Here is a 20,667-nt window from a genome sequence, read left to right as displayed (position 1 = left end):
TGGAAAGTTTAAAGCGTGAAACGCTTGACCCCGTTCGCCGGTGAGGATCGCTCTAGCAGATAAGGAATTCTCTGAATAGTTGTGCGAGATGGAGTCCGTCTTGCTTCGCTTTCTTAAAAGACATTCGTAGACAGCAATTACAGATAAGCCTGGTATAACTGAGCCGTCATATTTGCCGGTCTCTTGGCGCGCGCTGATAGCACTTGCCACCGCTCGCAGCCCGGAGATACCGCTATACGCGGGCGCCTTTGAAGTATCTTAAAAATAGGGGAGGGGTCCCGAAATTGCCTTAAAATACATTCTTCATGCAAAATGAACACTGATCAAAGGAGACGTCGGAAAATTGCTTTTCTTATTATTGTACACGCGAGCCTGAAGCCAATGAGTTGAGACTCACCTAATTTTTTATTTATAATCATATATCGTCCATTTATTTTCATATAATATGTAAAAGAATTATAATTTGAAAGAATAGATTGCAATATTTCCATATTTTGAATTGATTTGGTGGCACTTAATTGCAATTTTTATTAAATGTTATTTATTTATCAGATTAATTCTTTAATTTTCTTTGTAAGTAGGCAGATAACCTAACTTTACTAATAATTTACTGTGTTGTTTATAATAATTGAATGTAAAAGAATAGCAAAAAAGTATTCTCTACTTCATTTTGTAGTATTATCTTAATAAAATATCAATACAAGAAAGTTCCAAATTGAAAACAGTAAGAGAGGAGCTCGTTTACGAAGCCCAGTGATTTCAAAGCTTTCGAAATAGATCTGCAATAGGTATATATCAGTTTTCTATTCATTGGTTTGGCTTTTAGTTGGGCGTATTCTGGCGGAAACGTTAAGTCCCTGGTAGGGTTTTATGAAATTCTCACAAGTGGTGCTAAAATGAACAACGAAATGTAACTTTAATTAGTGAAAACTCTAGCAGACGCAAAGTTTTGAACTGTCTACGAATTGAATTAAGTGAGTGAGAGCCAGAGAATTACAGTTTTGTGGTTTAGCTCTTCATATTTGTTTTCGCCAGACTTCGCCAAGCTATGACCGCGTTTTATAAATCCAAGACTGGGCTGACATAAACTACAACTGTATTTAAAACGCCGTGTTTAGAAGATCTTTATTTGACCCCTTGTATATGATTGGTAGACTTTGAAAGTAATTAGCAGACTACAAGAATTCGAGAAAAATTCAGAAAGGAAAATTAAAGAGTTTTATTTTAATTAGAAAAGAGGAAAATTTTACATAGTTATAAGCCGACAATAAATAGTCAAGTGCATTATATTTCTTAATTAAGGATAATACTCACGATAGTTTCAGTACCAAAACTCTACAAATATTTGTGTCAAAATTTAGAGGACAAGCTCTTGCTGGTCTGATATATACCATTGTGCGAATATAACTTGACGTCCGTGGACATTTTCTAGAATCGCAGTTTTCACTTATAAGAATAATCTTCTAAGTCATCGTCTAAGTCGGCAGTCATCGGCAACCTTTCGAGTTCGTAGAGCCAAAATTACAATTTACAGAATTTCCGTTTCCATCTTTCTTGCTTATAAAAATCTAAAAATATCCAAAGAGCCGCATGCGGTTTGTGAGCCTCTTGTTGCCGACCCTGATATATGAGAAGATATGGATTGGTCAATTGGTCAACTGGTCATCAACTGGTCGCCAAAGACACAAATTAGACGGTGTAAAATGTAAAAGATTTTTGCATATAAGCCGCCAAACTTCGGTTCGAGGATGGCACAAGATGATGATTTCTTTCAGAATGACACTTCGACGTACGGGTTCGAGTCGCCGACGAGGGCGGCGTGCCGGCACTTGTGGCGTTGTTGCTCCGACCACCACACCTTCTTCCGCTTGCAGCAAACCTCGCCGGCTTCGGCTGATATATTTGCGTTGGGTTCAAGACTGAGAAACAGGTACATTCATATCGTATGTAAATAAAAATTACATCATTTAAGGAGCATCCTTAATTTATATTTACAGAACGTATTTTTATAGCGATAATAACTTTCCATAAAATATGAATGCATTATAAGGATTGATAAAAATACAAACTTATCGTATGTAAATTAAATAAGTAAACTACTAAGAGTTTTCCAAAATTTATTCAACAATTCCGTTTTCATGCTGGGCTGTTTGTTAAGCTCCACGATAATAATAAAGACAAGAGTCATACCGTTGTCAGTGATGACCTACAAAATTCGGGACTTGGTCGCTAACTATGGGCTTATTGGAAGACTCAGAGGCATTCGGTGGGCGATAGAGCAAGATATGCTTGGAGTATCTCTGCGTGATCAAATCACAAATTAGGAGATCATAGCCCGACCCTGGATTCGAACCCTGGACCTCGTGCTTCGAAGCCACATAAGTTAACTAGTGTACCAACGAAGTAGAACGTCTATATTATTAACGCGTTATCAACCGTCGTGTGACCATAATTTGTTTAATTTATTATCCCACCCTGCCCGTCAGTACCTACGTATTGTAGCACTGCGGCTCTAAGCTTCAAATCCTTTCTCCTTTATGAAGGGAGACCTGATTTTATTTATAGTAGGCCCTAAAATTAGCTTTATATTATGGTCCAACGAGTCAGTCGATAACGCACATGTGCTCTAAGCCATCGATCGTAGATCGTTAGATGGGCCTCAACGCGTCGCGGAATTGTCATTGGTTTCGCACATTGAGTACGTCAACACTCGTAACACATTTCTCTTTATTCATGTTGTGGCTTGTGTCTTTACACTTCCAAAATGAACACGATGGCATAATTAAAGGATTAAAATAAAAAACAACAGTAGGTAAATATTTTTTTAAGTCCACGTCCACTCACAGCATGCGCTTGTTACGTACTAAGATAAGATGAGCGTGCACGTCTTTGGGTAATGACATAAAATTGTGTGTTCTTTAGTATGGAGGGGCCCATCTAACGATTTTTATCGATGCTCTGAGCTCCAAATCCTAAAGTCCTATGTAAGGTCTAAGTTAACCTTCAACTTAGCCATGTTGTGGTCAGACGACTCAGTTGATAACGCGCATACAAATACAATAAATCCAACGTGTTCCCTATAGCGGGCGGGGCGCGCGCCCCCGTCCCCCGCCCGCCTTCACCCGCACGCCCTCGCGCCGGCTCGCGCGCCAGCACGCCTACACTTCGCTACATGACGGTACTTTTCATTATTTTTCACTCGACACCTTACTTTGATGTATCCTCCATTATTATTATAAAAATAATGGGTTCTTGTCATCGATAGCTTTGTGTCCACTGAATTTATCGTATTAATGGCCGGTTTCACCACCTTCTGGTAAGTGTCTTTTAACCATGTTTTGTCACTTTCTTAGCTTATCTCAAATTAGTAACACGCGTAGTTAAAGTTCCCGTGGAAATACAAGGGCCAAGTATAGCTATGACACAGGCTTTCTACTGATAAAAGATTTTTCAAAATCGATTTAGTAGATCCACAGAAAACACCCTATAACCTCACTAACTTTAGGTACCTCTTTATACTTGTAATATCCTAATTTAAAGACAAAACTAATGATAAAACTCATAAATTAGATACTTATCAGAAGGAGAAACCGGGACTTTTTCTTTAAAAATTTCTCGGAGTTATTATGTACTGAGTGTTTGAGTTTGTCTCGCACAGATCCTGTTCCTTTGGGAATATGTGGATAAAAAATAACCTATGTGCAGGTTTATTTATCGGGACAGGCGTATACTTTTTATTATTTTTTAATAAATAAATCATATTTAATGAATAGACAAATGGTTTCTACTTTACATGATAATTTAATTTTGAAGAAAAAGTTGTGTTGTTCTTGTATTTTTGTTAAAGTTTATATTTTATTTAAGTTTGTAGGTATATAAGGAAAAAAAAAGGTTGTGACGTACTTGTATTTTCTTTAGTCTATTTATTTTTATCTAAGTTTGTATATAAGGCGAAATTTTATTTCTTTTTTCGAATAAGTTAACAGTTTTGATCTTTATCAAAGTTTTTAGGTGAACTTTTGTATTTTTTGAATACGTTAACATTGTTTTATTTTTACAGTGCCAAAGTTAGAAGACTTGAGAATAAAAGACTGCCCTCCAGAAATGAAACAACCTACCTCAGTACACCGACCTAATTCGTAAGTAGGGGGTTGCTTTTTATCACGCCTGTAAAGTCCCATTCATGTTTATTTGTGCAATGAATTTTTATTTCATTGCGGAAAACCGCAAAATTTCGCCAACAACATTGTAGCAATATTTAACTTTTTGTTTTATTAAATTGTAAGAACAATATTTACTTTTTGTAATGTTTAAATGATATAGTTGTTGAATTTGGGAATATAAGGTCGTACAGCTATGTGATAAGAGCCGTGATAGCCCAGTGGATATGACCTCTGCCTCCGATTCCGGAGGGTGTGGGTTCGAATCCGGTCCGGGGCATGCACCTCCAATTTTCCAGTTGTGTGCATTTTAAGAAATTAAATATCACGTGTCTCAAACGGTGAAGGAAAACATCGTGAGGAAACCTGCATACCAGAGAATTATCTAAATTCTCTGCGTGTGTGAAGTCTGCCAATCCGCATTGGGCCAGCGTGGTGGACTATTGGCCTAACCCCTCTCAATATGAGAGGAGACTCGAGCTCAGCAGTGAGCCGAATATGGGTTGATGACGACAGCTATGTGTTATATTTCAGGGAGCGTGTATGTTGTAAGAGTCAGTGTTAATATATGTTTTTATGTAATAAAAAAACATTACTTGTAGGTACTGTAAGGTCGTTCGTTCTCCACAGAGATATTCAAATGCATCTCAATTGCAACCCACAAGTCGAATGCTACCCCAGTCAAATAAGCACTGTGGGCCCTCTGCCCTCTTTTTTTTTTATTTAATAATTTTTTTATACGCCCAACCGTTTTAAAAACGGTTGGACGTATAAAAAAACATTAAATAACAAGCTAAGCGTTTTTTATAGCGGACGCCCGCGACTTCGTCCGCGTGGAATTTAGTTTTCACAAATCCCTCGGGAACCATGGATTTTTCCAGTATAAAAAGTAGCCTATGTGTTAATCCAGGCTATAATATATCTTAATACCAAACTTCAGCTAATTCGGTTCAGTAGTCGAGGCGTGAAAGAGTAACAAACATTCATATCATCAAAATCATCAGTTTTCGCAAATCTCGGGAAACCATGGATTCTTTCGAGATAAAAAGTAGCCTATGTGTCAACCCAGAGTAAAATCTATTTCCATTCCCAATTTCAGCTAAATCGCTTTAGTAGCTTCAATCCAAACATCCATACAAACTTTCGCGTTTATAATATTAGTAGTATAATTTCTCACAGGATAAGCGGAGAAGGTCCATGCGAGCCGCCGATCGGCCCCGGAGGATCTCCTCGCTCGACCCGCTCGGCGCCCACGCGGCGAGGCCTTTACTCTGCGTCGCCTACCGCCAATAGGCCTCCGCCAGTGCCCCGACACCGGTCCGCCTCTGTGGACTCGCAGAGCTCCAACGATTCACGGTCAAATCGCAAGTAAGAAATCAAATGTACCTTACCTTACCTTATCAGCCGATAGACGTCCACTGCTGGACATAGGCCTCTTGCATGGACCTCCAAGCACAACGATCTCGAGCCGCCAGCATCCAGCGGCTCCCTGCAACCCGCTTGATATCCTCGGTCCACCTAGTGGGGGGTCGCCCAACACTGCGCTTTCCGGTGCGGGGTCGCCATTCCAGCACCTTGGGACCCCAACGTCCATCGGCTCTTCGAACCAAGTGGCCCGCCCATTGCCACTTCAGCTTCGCGACTCGCTGAGCTATGTCAGTGACTTTGGTTCGTCTGCGGATCTCCTCATTCCTGATTCGACCACGCAGAGAAACTCCAAGCAAACATATACACATCTTATGTATTACGGAACACTGACTCACAAACTCACAGCTATCAGTACTTAATATTAATAATTATTTATTGTCAAGTGTATTCTCCAGAAGGGCTGGTCATGGCGGCAAATAAATTAGGCTCTGATCATAGTGGTCAAATAATAACTATTTTAAACAATAAAACCAATAGCAACCAATGGTTATAGCGATAACTGAAGATAAATTAGAGCGATTTAAAAGCTTAATATTTAATAATTTCTTCAAAAATTCCAAGGCTTTCATCAGATACCTGCCCTATTTCAATTAGATATTTTTGTGTATAAAAGTTTTAATGGATATATACAATCTACTTAAGAAAAGGATTTGTACTGTTTTATAGCAACATCTATATTACTACACTCTAGAAAGCTTAGAAATTAATTTTGGTACTGGAATTTATACCCTCTAAAATGTTCAAAGTTTTGTTTGCTCTGGCTTATCTATAGACAGTAGTCACATGCATCGTTTTACTTCTAAAGCAAAACGTATGGATAGGCCTTCGCACATTCCTACGTTTTAGTTTAGTTACGTTTGAAAATTAATTGTGGCATTAAAATTATTACTTACACTAGAAAATTTTCACAGAGATTTTCCCATAGGAGAGTGATAGAGACACGCTTTAGAAGGCCTATCCATACATTTTAGTTTAGTTCTGTATGAAAATGAATTGTCGCCCTGAAATGGTTACCCTAGAAATGTTTTCATAGATTTTGATTGAATGTCAGATATTTTTTTATTTTAATATAAATATAGTTTAATAATTTTCATTTCTTAACTGTGTGATATAAGCTCGATCATCGGCATTCGTCGTCAGCACTCGGAGCCCGCAATCATTAAACAGCAAGTAAAACAACGTATAACCACACTTTTTTTCTTTGTAAAGATAGGCATCGTTTTGTACATACCTGTTAGTTTAGTTAGGTTAGAAAAAAAAATAGTGTCCCTGAAACGGATAGCATAGGATTTATTTAATACAATCTAAGTTTATTCTTTCTGGTTGTCAGGCACAGGCATCGCTCCCGTAGGCAGCAGTCGGACGCAGAGAGCGAACTGTCCCGCGGTTCAGGCCGCTCCGGACGAAGACATCGGCGACACCGCTCCCGACACAAGCACGAGTCGGGCTCGGAAAAGGACGACTCACAACCCGACACTAAGTTAGCCTTCACAATATAAATATACTGCTTTATTTATATAAAGAACACTTTTTCGACAAGCCGACGTGTTGGGGTTTTTTTTCCGAAAAATATAGTACGCTTAAATAAAATGTAGTATTGTATGGAATGAGCAAAAAATCGACATTTATTTTCAAAAATCAATTTATTTTATATTCACTCTTTTTGCATTTTTAAGATTTATTTGTCTTAAATAAGAGTGTTTTTGAATTTGACTCACTTTGGTGTCAAATACATTTCATACAAAAATATACGAGTGGAGTAATTTTAGTAGATATTATTACTGACTGTATTATTTTATTTATTGATTCTTGAGCTGAGCTGAGCATACAGAAATGTGAAAACAAATCTAGAAACAGCTTTCTCTTTAAAATTGCATGCTGTAAATTGTTATGTAACTGTATTTTTTTTTAAACCTTGACGTCGAAATATCGGAAATTTCACATTACAATTTAGTCAAATACATAACCTGAATTGCAAATGAAAGAAACGCAATTTAACTTTTGCAGACGTATCAAAAGTTTGGTCATTTATTGAAGTGTAACTAAAACTTAATTGATATCGTCTATGGTATTAATATCTTCCGCTAATGACTTGAATATTTCAGGGAGTACGAGCTAGTCGACTCCGAGTCACAATGGAAGGAGGTATTAAGGCAAACGTCGGTTGGCGGAGGCGTGCAAGTAAGTGCTTCCATTGAATAAAATAAATATAATGTCTTTCTTGTTCCAACTCCTGTAGACTACGGCGAGGAGTTTATTTTTCTTTTGTAAAGACATGATTCTGTAATGCAGGTAGCGAATGTCCGACGTTCGCAAATGGAGCCGGAGACTGGAACGCATCGATCGTCCCATAGACCCCGGAGACATAAAAAGCATCGGTATAAACTTGCTATTTTTTCTTTTCTTCAAATTCATCAGTACAAAAGTTTTTCCTTCACTACAAAATAACTAATTCTCTATCTCTATTCGTGAAAGTTTTATATTGTAGATTTAAACCTAAGTGTAATCACGGAAAACTGAAACTGACTTGATAGTAATCAATAATTGTAAAAATGTTCCACGGATCCTTAATTTTGATTACCGATTATTATTCGAGGTTTTTCAACTATTTAACAAATTTTGCTAAAACAGTTAAGCTCAGTATTGTTATTACATCATTTTAAAACAAGAATTAAAATAATGAAAACCGTCATAATTGCCTTTTTAACAGTGAATTATATGCGATTTTGTTTAAGGGTCTGACAGACCCACCAAGCGCGCCGTGTAATTTTTATATATCCCAAGGGGGGAAAAAGAACTAATTAACTACAAAAAATTCTACTAAATTTATTCTTGATTTTTAGGCAGTTTTACTATAGTCACACATTTTTTAGTAAAAATTGTATGTCAAAAGTTTGTACAACTGTTATTATCCAGGTCACGGTCACGTTCGCCGAATGAAAAAAAATGGCTGCCGAGTGAATTGAAGCAACACCTCGAATTCTCTTTAGTCGACACTACAGGAATGACCGAGGAGCAGCTCAAAGAAATACCGTACACCGTTGTTCAGACCAGCCACGCGCGGCATACCAAGCTCAGGACGTCATCAAAACATAGACAGTACGTGACATGAAAGTTTAATTTGTTATTTGGTTATTTACTTAACATAAAAGACGTTATTTTTTGATTAAGTGTAAGCTAAAATTGTTGTTTTTGTAAAATTGTTTTCTTTAGATTGACCAGTTTACGCTAGTGCTTACTTTGCGTCATGTCTTTTATGTACCTATTGGTGTGAGTTTCTGCTAAAATCTATTTGTATAGTGTAGGTAGATCAGTATGATAAGAGTATATTCATTGTTATAGAATACAAAAATTGTGACTGACTGTGCAATCAAATATTATCGATTCAACGTCTGAAGATGATTTACAGTCGACTTAAATTAAGCATTAAAAGTGAATCGAATCAAATCGAAATAAAGTATCACAATATAAGCATGTTATTGATATTTAGTTTTAGAATAAGCACATTTGTACAATATTACACTGTTTTTTATGACCAATTATGTTCCTTAGAAACGATCACGGATCACTTTCTAGACGAGAGAAGAGTACCTCATCGCACAAAAGTGATCACGACAACCACAATCAAGGTTCTCTCAGATCGAACTCAAGCATTCTGAGTACGCATCGGACCAATGAGAAACATGGCAGGTATGGGGAAAATAAACAATCATGTTTTTGAATACCATTTAATATGTAAAATTCTGTATGTGTGAAATTCATAAATATCGAAGTCATTGATAATAAGCCTGACCAGAAAAACTTAGAACCTTGCTATAACTAATTGCTTTTATTACACATATGACTAAAACATGGACAGAGAAGAATAGACCGATAGAATCATCCACCCATCCTAAATAAATGCTTTACTCAAAAAAGATAACAAATTATGCGTGTACGAGACAAGGTAATTCGATAGTTTGTGTCATAATGATGAATTAGAAGAAAGAATAAAAGTATTTTTAGCACGAAATTATAGCTTCAAGTTGTTGCAATAAGTAGCCAGTTAGCTAAAAATATATCGGTGAAAAATGGTTCAGTGTTGTATTATGACTTAAGAGTTAACTAAATCGTATATACTTAGACTTACAACAATACGCTAATCTGTTGTCTGTTGCCTTTTGTGTCTACTACAAAAAATACTAGCTGCGTCCCCCAATTCATTTATATTTCTGGTCAAGCTATAATTATTATTAACAAGCTTTTATCACTTATACATTTTGTGATCGTCTTTTAGGCGGGTTTACCCAAGCTTCGACGAAACCGTCGGGAGAACAGGCGACGATTTCCTCATGAACAACGGATATAAAAGCACAGTGACACCGGCGTTACACAACAACAACCCGTACAGTCCCGTGACAAACAGTAACAGTAACAGTTCGAGTGGCGAACTGATCTCGGGCAGCGCGCGAGTGTCGCATGAGCATACAGACTCTGGGCTGGGTGCTGATCAGGATTACGCCTATTCTTCCGAGAGGTAAAATACTTAATATTTTATTGAGCATCTCATCATCATCATTTGATCAGCAGCTTGGACATAAACCTTCTGTACGGACTTTAGAAAATGCTGATCTCTTCGTATCGTATCTTTAGATCTGCTACAGATCTTGTTATTTCTAGTTAGATCACGCATACTTACTCCGAGAATAGTACTTTTGTAGCAAAGCCCAGACCATTACATTATGTATTATTTTCTTTTATATTTCTTCCACATTTTGTAAATGGTACCTTACTCATCAGCTTTATATAATGTAGGTAGTCAATCTTTCCACATGGTCTAAGCAAAGTACTTTCTTTTTAATACCATGTAAATCAACCTTAATTTTGCTAAATATTAAAAAGTAATCGGTTCGACGTTTGACTGTGTCTGAACTTGACTGAAAATTATCCAGGTCGAGTGACAGCGCAAAGTGCGGCGCAGGCGGTTCGCAAGTGCCAGTGAGTAGGCAGTGGCGGGCGGGCGGGGTCGCGGGGTACGGCGCGGGCGGCCCGGCGGCGCTGACGCGGCGGCCCCCCGCGGCACCCGGCCGCCGGGTCGTGCCGTCGGGCTCGCAGCGCTCGCTGTTGTCAGTGGCCAGCGACAGCGCCACCGCGCGCCGCCCGCGCGACCTCGCGCCGCGCTGCTACTACCCGGGTCCCGCGGACTCTGGCTTTTCCCTTTTCGTGAGTCTGCGCTTTGCTTCCTAACATACTTCCGCGATCCAACGGCCCTTGTAATTTAAAGGTCCAAACGAAAATAAAGAAACTAAATTAAATTAAAAAGAAAAACCAGTTAATCAGAACCTTATTTTGTCAATCATCGGTATCATAACTAGGTACTCGATATTAGTCGATAGATATATAATGTACAAGATAATTTGTATTGAAATGTGAATTGTAATGTTTACTATTTCATGCCTGAAACTAAGTTCCGTGTTATATCTGGTGGGTCTGTCAGACCCGAATTTTCAATGTGATAACTTTTCTTTAAATATTATAAAAACAATTTAAAAATATATAAATAATATTTATTTATATATATAGCTAAACTCATTGAAATTTTTAATTAAACTTTAAAAAAGGCTAGGCAATTTACAAGTAGTTTAATATAAAAAAAACCATCTCCTCATTAACATTTTCTTTAGATGCAAAGTCACGTTCGAAGCCATACACCGGTTCATAGTTCATGCTACTGTAGACGGTTGCGTTCACGTGGGTGGGTCTGACAGACCCTACTAAGTATTCTGAGAGAGTTAAAGCTAGTGCTGTCAAAATATAAAAGAAGTTAATCTCTCCGCTATAGAAAGTATTACATTTTATTTACATAAAACATACAGTAAAATCTGTACCATTATTTACAAGGGCTGTTGAAATAATCTGCAGCTCCAGTTTCTGGGACGCTAAAGATTAACATGTACAGGCTATATTGAATATACCTCCTTTGCATTCAGCCTTGCCGTACCTGAAGTGAAGGAAATAAAATTTGTATTCGAAATGTGGTACATTTTACATTTTAAATATATACTGTAATCTCATCTTTTGTAGGCTAGTTTCTCTAATAAACTGACTACACTTATGCCTACATATAAAATATAATAAATATATTGATTGATCTTATAAAATCGCCTACATATTATGGCGGGCCGTATTTTAAGTATCTCATTACAAAAATTCGACTGCGATCGATATCATTTCTTAATTATGAGCTAACGATGTAGGTCAATGATTTTGTTTTCCAATGCGACTACGACTTATATAAAAATATAGTGTACCATCATATTATTAAGCGAAAAGCAACAAAACTACACAGCCCGTTATTTTATTAGATTCAGAACTGTGGTACTTTTATCATAGCTGAAGAATTGGTCGACATTTTTGGGTAGGTATTTGAAGCAGGCTATGTCATTGATATTGCAATTATTCTAATTTTTTTTGTATGAAAAACTGTCGAATTTTTGTATTGACATACGAGTAGTGCGAATATCTGTGGTGTGCGTCTCGCATCTTGTGATATATTATCTTGTGCATATACTCGTATCTATGCTTAGAAAAAGGGCTTCTAGTTTATGCTGTACCATCATACAGTACCTTTCCTATTTTTTTCAAAATTTGAGATAGATATATCCTAAATTAAAACAAATTCTTAAATGATTTCATTGAAATGTATATCTTCCCTTTTTCCCCTCTCACTTGTAACTTATGGCATAAACTGTTCAACTCAGACACAACAGAGATCATCACTATAGAATTTTGCTTAATTTTTACCCTTGTTTCTTTGGGTTTTCTTATATTGCATAATTATAATCTATGGTTTATAGTATATCAAGGTGTGCACTGGTAGTTTGACGAGCGTATGTGATTGGGACACACAGAGACATGCTAGCAACAACAACATAATGGTCGGCGAGAGCGGGTCGCTGGCGCGGCGATACGCGCGACCGACGCGGGAGTCGCGCGACTACAACTCGAACGTGGCGCGAACGCACGCGCGACTGCACCCATCGCACGCGCGACACGACAACACCCTCGACATTATTCTAAAACCTCTCATAGAAAGCACGCAGTAAGTAAAAGTCGCACGGAGGTTTCAGCAATTTATGTCGCAACATATAGCCGAATGCATAGCTGCACGCTGGTTTGTTACCCCTCCCGGTTGCTCGCGGAGGCACCGTTTTCGTTTGTATTTGTTTACTTTTTGTATGTGCAATGTGCATGGGTTTTATTGGATAGTGGCAATAGAAGACTTAATAACAAGGCAATAGAAGTGGCGTGTTACACTCGTAATTTTAAAGACTAGTGTCGCCGACGGTTCTAGCAAGGAACACAACACAGTGTTTCCGCTTTGTTATGTAACTAAGCATAGTTGACTATAACGCAGTGTGCGATATACATTTCTTTATATAATAATGGCGCATTCCAGATGATATCGTAAGTAATACGCAATGTAATTGAAAGTCGATTCCATGAATTACGCGTCTTTTGAATTGAAGTGTATATTGTCACCTGCGATATGTGAGGCGACAAGATCACGCGTGGACACGACTTCTATTGTCTCGCTATTACGAATTCTATGGTAGCCGTGGTTAAGGATAATTAACATCTAACATTTTGACTAACCGTTTATTGATTTGTCTATTGTGTTAATCTGTGTAATTAATTTATTGTGTTGTTAATAAATGTCATGTTAAATTATTTTCAGTTTTACATATGTTTTATGTGTTGTTTCTCGCACAGGTTACAGAGCAATTGAATTCAGTGGCAGCCCCTTCCAGTAGCGCGGATTCAATGTTTCACGCGTCTAGTAACGACAAACCTCCGGGGCCCGCCGAGATGAGCACCGAGCTATAATACAAGCTATTCTTCCAGCAAATTGCTCTCGACGTTAACCGCCTTAATAAAGTTACTATCTCTTTACACGACACCGCTTACTAAAAGTAAAACACATGTGAAAAGTTTACATTATTACTTTTACGTAGGTAAAGATCGTAATTTTATTGTCAAACTCACAAACTGTATTCACAATATACATAATGTCCTACTGCTAATAACAGTTAATAAAAATTGTATATTATGTAAATAATCGGTTTATAATTGCTATGTTAAGTAAACTGTCTGTCTTATAAACGTTCCAAACACATTTTGTACAAAAAAAAACAATAGCTAAGTATTCGTTATCAAAAGAGAGAGCCATTAAGGTCACCAAATTACCGTCATAAATATTATATGAGCTTTGTGTTTTTCTTTTATCAAATGTTTTTCGAATAGGCGATGAAGCCGCGAGCTTACATCCAGACATTAAACTTTTTAAAAGAAATGCGAAGTAATTTCTCTTTCTCTGAATAGCTTCGACTAATCTTTTGTTATAAAAATTGTATTTTTTGTTTACAAAATAACGGCTGTGTAAACATCGCTTTGTTTCGGATGATCTCTGTTTGCGGAGATCTTTTTAATTTAACGTTATTGAAGTTGTTATGAAAAAGGTAATATTTATAGGACGAGCCTGCGAGAGTCAGATATACCTCGTTTAATAAAGGTTGAAAGTTTGTCAACTTGATCCTACCTGGTATGTATTATTGCCTTTGGAAGGTAGTTTAAGGGTTAAGTTTTAGGTTTTAAGGGTCCAGACTCCAGATCAAAAAATACGTTTATTTCGTAATAATTAAATTCGTAATTTTTTATTGCTATACTTGAAAAAATTGCCAAGTATAGAATGACATTTTTTATTAATATACTTGAACAGTTAGAAAATCATAAAACGTATTTTTTTGATAATTTCTACCGTCTATCATAAATTCATGTCCCCAGTCGCCAGACATTTACGAGTAGCCCACAGCCCAAACTCCGTAATAGGCTACTTGACACTTTTTTAAATTGACATTTAGTACATCAAGTAACATTAAGGTGGCACAAAATAGACGACAGCGTTTTTGGCTTTTGGAAAATTTGAAAAAAACATGATTTTTAGATTAAGTTTTTTATGAAATCCTTAAGTTTTATTAATTAATATCGAATATCTTTCGGACTCTTATTCCATGTACTATGTGAAATTAATACTGTTTATATTAAATTTGATATGAGTCAAAGACCCTTCGGCTACTTAACCTATACTAGGAGCATAGGCTATAACAAAGTATCAGCTTTTATAAAATGTGGTATGTCTGACTGTAGCAGGCTATCAGTACATTAAACTCAGTTGGTGATGGTGTGCGTTACCAAGTATCGAATTTCAATAAGCAGCAGGAACTGTGTAATACAATATCTTCATATTATGGATTTATTTATCTTACTTGATGACGGGTATTACTAGCTGATATATTTTCCTTAACTATTAATGTATCGTATTGTAATATCTTAAGTTAGTGTGTATTATGTATATAAAATTGTTATGTAGTTTAGGTTTTAAACAACGTCAAAATACTCATTGTACATGACATAATTAATATTCTCGTGAAATAAAATATATAATATTTAATTGTTTAAATTAAATTCGTCCTAAACGTAGGCGTCCACACACCTGCAACGTATGTATTGGACGCATCGCAAGTAACGGATTTTTAATTTTACGGTTGATAAAATCCGTACGATGCGCACTTGTATGACTTTGACTTTCTATACAAATAATACTACAATGCGATGCGTCCGATACGTACGATGGATCTGTGGACGCTTACCATAAGACTGCGTGTGATTGCGATTTTTGATTGGCAGATTAATTTCCAATAATCTTTATTAAAACATATTATTGGTAGTTGCGCTGTATTTCACAAGAAATACGTAGAGACTCATTTCGAGTGAATTTATCGAAATTTCATGCCTAATTCACGACGTCTTTGTCGGCGAAGATTAGGTCACCGCTATTTCCCACGTACCCACATCATAGATAACTTAACATTATAAGTACCTGAACTTGGATTCCAACCATGGTCATTGGGCATCAAAACCAATTTCACAGACCATACACCCATTGGCCCTTTAGTACCTACCTCCCTTAGCCAATGCTCTTATCAAAACCTGCCTTCTGAACCAGTGGTAGAGTCAAACAAACTTGATGTTTTAAAAGTACTTATAAACTAAGATTGTTTGAAATAAACGTATGAATTTCAAGATTAGATACCGTCAGAAGGACTTTGGTCCTTACACAACCCACTAGCCCTCGGGCTGGACTCCAACCCATTTGCGGTCCTCCGAAGCCTTCAGAGAAAAAGACGATCGAAGTTATCTTAATCATGACTTTATTGGATAGCTGATCAGTCGTAACTAGTTGTACATATTCCAGTGGACATAGCAGTAATAGAGCGGTGAGATGCTCTTAATATGAAATTGCAACTGACTGTAGTAGGTAGGTATAACTTACCTATGCCACGCACTGTATCAATGGGGATGATGACTAGATTAGAATATATTGATTTATATGTGACATTCGGCTAAATAAGGTCAATATTAACTAATTAATAAGTTAAAAAACAAAGGTTGTGTGGATGTTTCCAAAATAAATAAGATTATAAAAATTTTGTAGCTGCACATTTAATATGTGTCATTTTTCAATACCATGAAGTATAAACATAAACGCACAAACATCATATAGATATTTGTAATTTTGTTTGAACGTCTATACGAATCTAACGATCATTATGATTAACGACGTCATTAATTCGTGCCATTTTGTATGTGGCGTTTTTCAGGGATCCGTGGCAACGTTACAAATAATATGACCCTTTAAATCCCTGTAGCGCCGAAAGTAATGATTGCAGATATCCTGTTACTTTTACAAAATTGCTTTATTATTAGCATAATCCTAATTTATATACAACTTAAAAAACTGTCATCATTCCTATTCTATTGAAATCGGCCAATCTGAAATTGTTCACATCGCGTAGTCAACGTAACTTAGTAAGATAACGATTGCTTTGTAATCACCCTGAACTGAAGGGGATGTTTTTCAGAAAATTGTATACACTATTTTTAACATATACGTATATCATAAGAGAAAGAAATATGAAAGTCGGTCAATTTATACATTGAAAAGACTGATGAATGCATTTTTCCATACTCTACAATAACCCGATTATTTAAAACTATTTGCAACACATGTATTTTTTCAGAATTATTCTTCTTGTTCATAATAAAAAAATAATAATATTGAAAACTGTTCTTAATTTAATTCTCCTTTCGCAACTGTCGAGAATTTGAAGGGATTTTCCCGTCCCTGGGGATAAGAATGGGGTGCGAAATTTGTTTCATAAAAAGTGTTTGACAGCTTTTTAAATTGCGAGAGACATTCAAATAACTCTTGGCTTGAAGATTATAAGTTTTAAGTAAGCGAACCTAACCATGACAGAATTATTATGCATATTGCCGATTTTTACTTAGCTAGAAAAGCCTACATATTAACAACCTTTTCCTGATCCAAGTGACCAGAGTATAAGATTAAGCTTTTAAGTTTAGGTACCTACATTTTGATACCTGCACTATCTGGGAAAGTTTCATAGCAATTTAGAATGTACCTAATGATGTACGAGTTTTACATAAAATGAGAGAGATAGGTAGGTACTACAAGAAAATCAGGTTCAGATCTTTTACGTCAATTCTAGGAATATAAAATACTTACACCATGTTTACTTCCATGTGCGACTTCGACTAGAGCTGTGATAGCTCAGTAGGTATGATATCTGCCTCCGATTCTGGAGGGTGTGGGTTCGAATACGGTCCGGGGCATGCACCTCCAATTTTTTCAGTTGTGTGCATTTTAAGAAATATATCACGTGTTTCAAACGGTGAAGGAAAACGTTTTGAGGAAACCTGCATACCAGAAAATTTTCCTAATTCTCTGCATGTGTGACGTTTGCCAATCCGCATTGGGCCGACGTGGACTATTGGCCTAACCCCTCTCGTTTTAAGAGGAAACTTGAGCTCAGCAGTGAGCTGATTATGGGTTGATAACGTGCGTGCGTGTGATAAATATTTCCAATAAATTCTCAAAGCGTCTATTGAGTTGGGTGTAACATCCACCGCTCACTCTTTACCTCTGGGAGCACGTTAAATCGATGGTAATGTCTGATTGTGATAGTTGAACATTATCGCCCTAAAACTGAGAGTCCACATTATCGCAGCATGATGGGTTTAAGCTTCCAATCTAATAAGGAAAGTAGGTACATAGCCGGGCCACATACTCATATGCATCATGCATCACGATAATATTTGCGTTTGATCAATAAAATAAAGTAAATAGGTCTAGTAACCAAAAAACGGGAATATTTTTATAGGTAGAAGACCGCAGGCAACAATTTCTCAATATAAAAATAAACGAAGGCCTAACGGTAGTTATAAAAAATACGAAATCGGACGTTTAACCAAACCAAACCAAACATTTTTTTGAATAAAATGTTTTATTGATCAAAGTTTTAATCTAAGCTCTTTTACCTCTAGAATCAAGGCCAAAGGTGTTCTGGGCTTCAATCCCACATTGCCAAGGAAAATTGCGGTCGGATATAGTATTAAATAATTATTTTTTTTATTAAATTTACTACTTCCCTTAGGTATTAGTTAATTGAAAAATCGTACTTTAAGAGAATATATCACAACAGAATCGAAAACGTAAATGTTGCCTGCTTTCAATTTACAACTGTGGGGTTACCAATACCCTCATCAGTTATTTAATTGTCTTTTCAGCAGACTCAAAAAAGATTACAAAAATAAGAAAACTAATGTCGAACTAAGGTTATGATTCACAACATTTGTCAGGACAACTTAATTAACAAATCAAACTGTAACCAAAATGAGACCCTAGAATGGCAGAGAATGACCTTGAGTGAAGTCACGCACTTGTGAACGATGTGTGTATGTTAAAGGCGCCTTTGACAGATATCTAACACTCGCCTTTTCCACACAAGTCACTCTCCCTGGCTATCCGAAGTAACCCATAAAAAATTACACAACAAGAGATGTGGACGGCTCGAACGCCACGAGCACACTGAAGCCATCTGTACCGCAAGTCGTTGCAACAACGCAAATACTATATAACAAGAAAGGAATTTTTCAATTCGAACCCACGGCTCCTGAGATTAGTGCCATCAAATTTAAAGAATCTTCTTCAGCTTTATATAGATTAGACAAAAATACAAGATTGTGTCAACGCGTACTTAACTAAGTATCTATAATAATTTATCAAACGCATTAAATGTTCTAATATCTAAAGTGATTATCGGGTACCCAACAAAGGCCGTAGCTTCGGTAATAATTAAGTTACTCTGTCTCAGATATCGAATCCGAGGGTGCGCCGTTTTCACTAATGAGGATGGGCTGGTAGAGCTAGGGGAAACTTTCGCTTTGCTTAGGTGCGGTTTATAGAGTGGTGGATACTTCACACGGATAAATACGTCCTAGAGTTTTTTTATGTAAACTGATCTAACCTATATCTTTCGTACCTACTCTTAAGTTATCATCATTAAAATAGCCGACGGACGTCCACTGCAGGACTTAGGGCTTTTGAATGAACTTACACACCAAGATCCTGAGCCGCCTGCATTCAGCGATTTCCTGTTGGTCGACCAGGGAATTCCCTGCGACTCGCTTGATGCCGTCAGTACACCTGGTCGACCAACATTGCGCTTTTCATGTCTTTATTATTTATTTAAACTACAATTTCCCAATCATTTTGTGCTTGCTTAGTAAGATTATTATAGTAAGATAGTTAGTAAGATGAAAAGCTATTTGGTGCTGTTGAGCCCCTCGCGACGCTCTATATTTTATGTGTTGATCATGGAATTCCTTACGTGCTCGGTATTCAATACAAGCACTTCATAAAGACGGTCGGCAAGTTAGTTGACGACACTCCCATGATTAGCGGGCGACGGGGAAAGACTGCGCGCGTGTGAAATCGTGGAAGTGAAGTGCATCAGTCGTGGGGTTTTCATTCATTGCTGCACGCCCTCGCGGACTATCGGGAGTGTTACGAAAGAATATGCCATGCTATAGACACTTGATAGACGATCGGCATTAAATTGATGCAAATTCTTGACTAATGAAATGTCATATTCTGACTTCCCATATAATATTCTTACTATATTTCAATGCACAAACTAAACGACAGCTATAACGTCGATATTAATTCGGATATTGCACAGATAGAATGCGTTTTTGCAACTCGCTCGCAACGCTACCCATTAGCAACATGCAAATTGCATGCCTGCTACATGCATAATGCCGGGGAATAAAACCACCTTTACTGAATAAACGTCGCTCGTGCCCAGTTTGTCGGTGCCGGCAAAACGACCAAATAAGGTGCGAGCTTGTCTGCCGATGTCCAACGTCCGACGAAGGGTGAAAACTCATTACTAGTGTCCAATGAAAGGGTTGCCGGGCGTGTATGATTACACGTTAATTGAAAGGCGTAAAATCAGAGAGCGACGAAACAAAGCAACGTACCTACGTACTAAATGGGAAAGTGAAATTACATTTTGATCCCGTATATCGGTTTATGGTCAGCCATATTGAAACTGTGTTCATAAACAAGGCGGTGAAATGAAAACGTTTTTATTCAGTGGTGTTTAAAATTTTATTCATAAGCAATAAAATATAATTTTACTAGTAATAGTAGATACTCGTAGTTCTATCTCTGAGTTTTATGTTCTCACACTAGGCACGTTTAGAAATTTTTGTAAGATAAGGTACTTCATCGATTCCATAGTTTATTAATTTATTTCAATAGACGCAGAAATATATTTTAACAATTATAGTTAAATCAAAATGTATCATACACTGACTGAGCCTACAATTATTTCTATAATTTATAGAAAACTGTTTTTGAGAACTGAAAAAGAATGCCAATTTTCAAATTAATAAGTTTAGAGGAAGAACCTAATTTAAGTGTAATCTAATTTGCAAGACTGATTAGGTATGTACATATTGACAAAAATAGAATATTAAGCTTAATAAAAGGTTGTAAAAGAGCTTTTTGTACTATTTCTAATTTTTACGTTTGACTACCTGCCTACAAGATTCTAAATATTTTATTCTATGACATCTATCTAGGCACGACTTAATAAAAAAAAAGTACTCCTTG

At 36.8% G+C, this 20,667-nt stretch overlaps 1 protein-coding gene across 3 annotated transcripts in view; it reads left to right on the top strand.

Moving 5' to 3' along the window:
- LOC112046897 (band 4.1-like protein 4) overlaps positions 1–15,078 on the top strand; it is an 84,237-nt gene extending 69,159 nt beyond the window's left edge. The window contains exons 9-21 of one of the 3 annotated variants that reach the window (XM_024083738.2): positions 1,776–1,930; positions 3,084–3,178; positions 4,061–4,139; positions 5,340–5,528; positions 6,919–7,068; positions 7,694–7,769; positions 7,881–7,966; positions 8,505–8,687; positions 9,141–9,278; positions 9,865–10,104; positions 10,520–10,790; positions 12,479–12,669; positions 13,341–15,078. In XM_024083738.2, coding sequence (XP_023939506.2) covers positions 1,776–1,930; positions 3,084–3,178; positions 4,061–4,139; positions 5,340–5,528; positions 6,919–7,068; positions 7,694–7,769; positions 7,881–7,966; positions 8,505–8,687; positions 9,141–9,278; positions 9,865–10,104; positions 10,520–10,790; positions 12,479–12,669; positions 13,341–13,356 — 1,869 coding nt within the window. In that variant the 3' untranslated portion in view covers positions 13,357–15,078. Of the gene's footprint in view, positions 1–1,775; positions 1,931–3,083; positions 3,179–4,060; positions 4,140–5,324; positions 5,529–6,918; positions 7,069–7,693; positions 7,770–7,880; positions 7,967–8,504; positions 8,688–9,140; positions 9,279–9,864; positions 10,105–10,519; positions 10,791–12,478; positions 12,670–13,340 lie in introns of all 3 variants that reach the window. The other 2 variants (XM_052888263.1, XM_052888307.1) reach the window with 2 other exon arrangements.
- Positions 15,079–20,667: the final 5,589 nt, after the last annotated feature.

The sequence above is a fragment of the Bicyclus anynana genome, chromosome 1 (assembly GCF_947172395.1).
Source record: "Bicyclus anynana chromosome 1, ilBicAnyn1.1, whole genome shotgun sequence".
Lineage (NCBI taxonomy): Eukaryota > Metazoa > Arthropoda > Insecta > Lepidoptera > Nymphalidae > Bicyclus > Bicyclus anynana.
This window is presented reverse-complemented; position numbering and strand designations above follow the sequence as displayed.